Source organism: Penaeus monodon, chromosome 15 (assembly GCF_015228065.2).
Source record: "Penaeus monodon isolate SGIC_2016 chromosome 15, NSTDA_Pmon_1, whole genome shotgun sequence".
Classification (NCBI taxonomy): domain Eukaryota; kingdom Metazoa; phylum Arthropoda; class Malacostraca; order Decapoda; family Penaeidae; genus Penaeus; species Penaeus monodon.
Window position 1 is genome coordinate 47,092,621 of NC_051400.1, and position 1,611 is coordinate 47,094,231.

General features: G+C 51.6%; 1 protein-coding gene across 1 annotated transcript in view; it reads left to right on the forward strand.

Moving 5' to 3' along the window:
- Positions 1-1,611, forward strand: part of LOC119582060 (legumain-like) — a 4,952-nt gene that overhangs the window by 728 nt on the left and 2,613 nt on the right. Inside the window, exons 2-4 of the mRNA XM_037930299.1 lie at positions 600-819; positions 1,012-1,109; positions 1,222-1,528. Coding sequence (XP_037786227.1) covers positions 682-819; positions 1,012-1,109; positions 1,222-1,528 — 543 coding nt within the window. The 5' untranslated portion in view covers positions 600-681. The remainder of the gene's footprint in view (positions 1-599; positions 820-1,011; positions 1,110-1,221; positions 1,529-1,611) is intronic.

A 1,611-nucleotide genomic window follows, 5' to 3' on the forward strand; every position in this document is an offset into this window, starting at 1 on the left:
CCTTTAAATCCCAGTGAGTCATCATAAGAAAAATAACTAAAACGTCCCTCCTCCCGCTTCTCCCAACCTCACCCCCCCCCCTGCCACCACCATTGACATCACTCATCCACGCCCACACCGCCCATACCCACCAGCACCTACGCCCATTTGTGCCGCGTCGAGGGAAGGCCGCTTGGCAGCTGTCTCTCCTGGTTTCATCCTCATGTCTCTAAATCTGCGACTGCTCTGAGGCCGAAGCGAACATTTTCGTCTTTATGGACTGATGTGCGAGCGGCGAAAGTCCTTCATAATGCCTGTAGGAAATGAACCCTCTGGATGCGATTTATAGCACCACTGCTGGTCGCCGACCTCATTAGATCCCAGGACATCAAACGTGCCATGATTTGTTTACATTTTGGTTCCATCTGTGACACACTCCACTCTGTCCTCGTCATGACTAGTTGTATGACTTGCTTTTGATATTTATTATGAGTAGTGAGTGCAATTCAGGTTTCGATCAAATTATTTACGCCAGTTGTTTTGCCGCGTTTGTCCAAACTCATTGGTTTATAAAAACGCATTAAAAACGAACGATGTAATCTATTGCCGTTTGTTCACAGGAGAAACAATAGGAAATTCTGACTATAACAAGGATCTGAAGACCATCCTCAAGAAATTTTACCGTCGCAGCGAACCACACAGATGAGGTGGGTAGCAGTCCTGGCAGTGGCGAGTGCGGTGGCCCTCTGCGGGTCCCACGTGCTAAATGCCGATGGCCAAGGGGAGCTGTGGGCGGTGCTGGTGGCCGGCTCCGCAACGTGGATGAATTACCGCCACCAAGTAGGTCTCCGAAGCGTATTAGTTGACTTGCAGATAAGAATATATCTATCCTTCCATCTAGCGAAGTAGGTTTTTGGGTAGATAGAGCAGCTGGTTGGTATATGAATTGCTGGTTGTTAAGCTATGCTCATTCCTATACCTCATTCGAAAGCCTTAGTTAGTGAAGAGTAACGAAGTGACCGTCGCTCTCAGGCGGACGTGTGTCACGCCTATCAGATCCTCCACCAGCACGGCGTCCCTGACGACCACATCATCGTCATGATGGAGGACGACATCGCCAACAGCAGGGAGTAAGTTGCAGTTATTCACTGGATTTTAAAATGTTGAGGCTGTTACTTCTCTTGCCTTAGAAAGAGTGGAAGAGTCGCCATAAAACCTCGGACACCTCACCCAAACTCTCAGGAACCCGACGCCCGGCGTGGTCATCAACCGGCCCGACGGACCCAACGTGTACAAGGGCGTCCCCAAGGACTACACCGGCATGGACGTCACTCCTGAGAACTTCCTGAAGGTCCTTAGCGGCGACGCTGCAGGACTCCAGGGCGTCGGGTCCGGGAAGGTCCTCAAGAGCGGCCCCAACGACCGCGTGTTCATCAACCTGGTGGACCACGGGGCGCCCGGCATCTTCGGGTTCCCGCGCAGCTTCCTCCACGCTCGAAACTTCTCCGACGCCATCCTGGCCATGCACCGCAACAAGCAGTACAAGGAGGTCGGTGGAGGCCGTCGCGATCTTCTAATATGCGTTCATATTTATGTTCACGGCATTGAACTTGTATATCCTGCGTTATTACA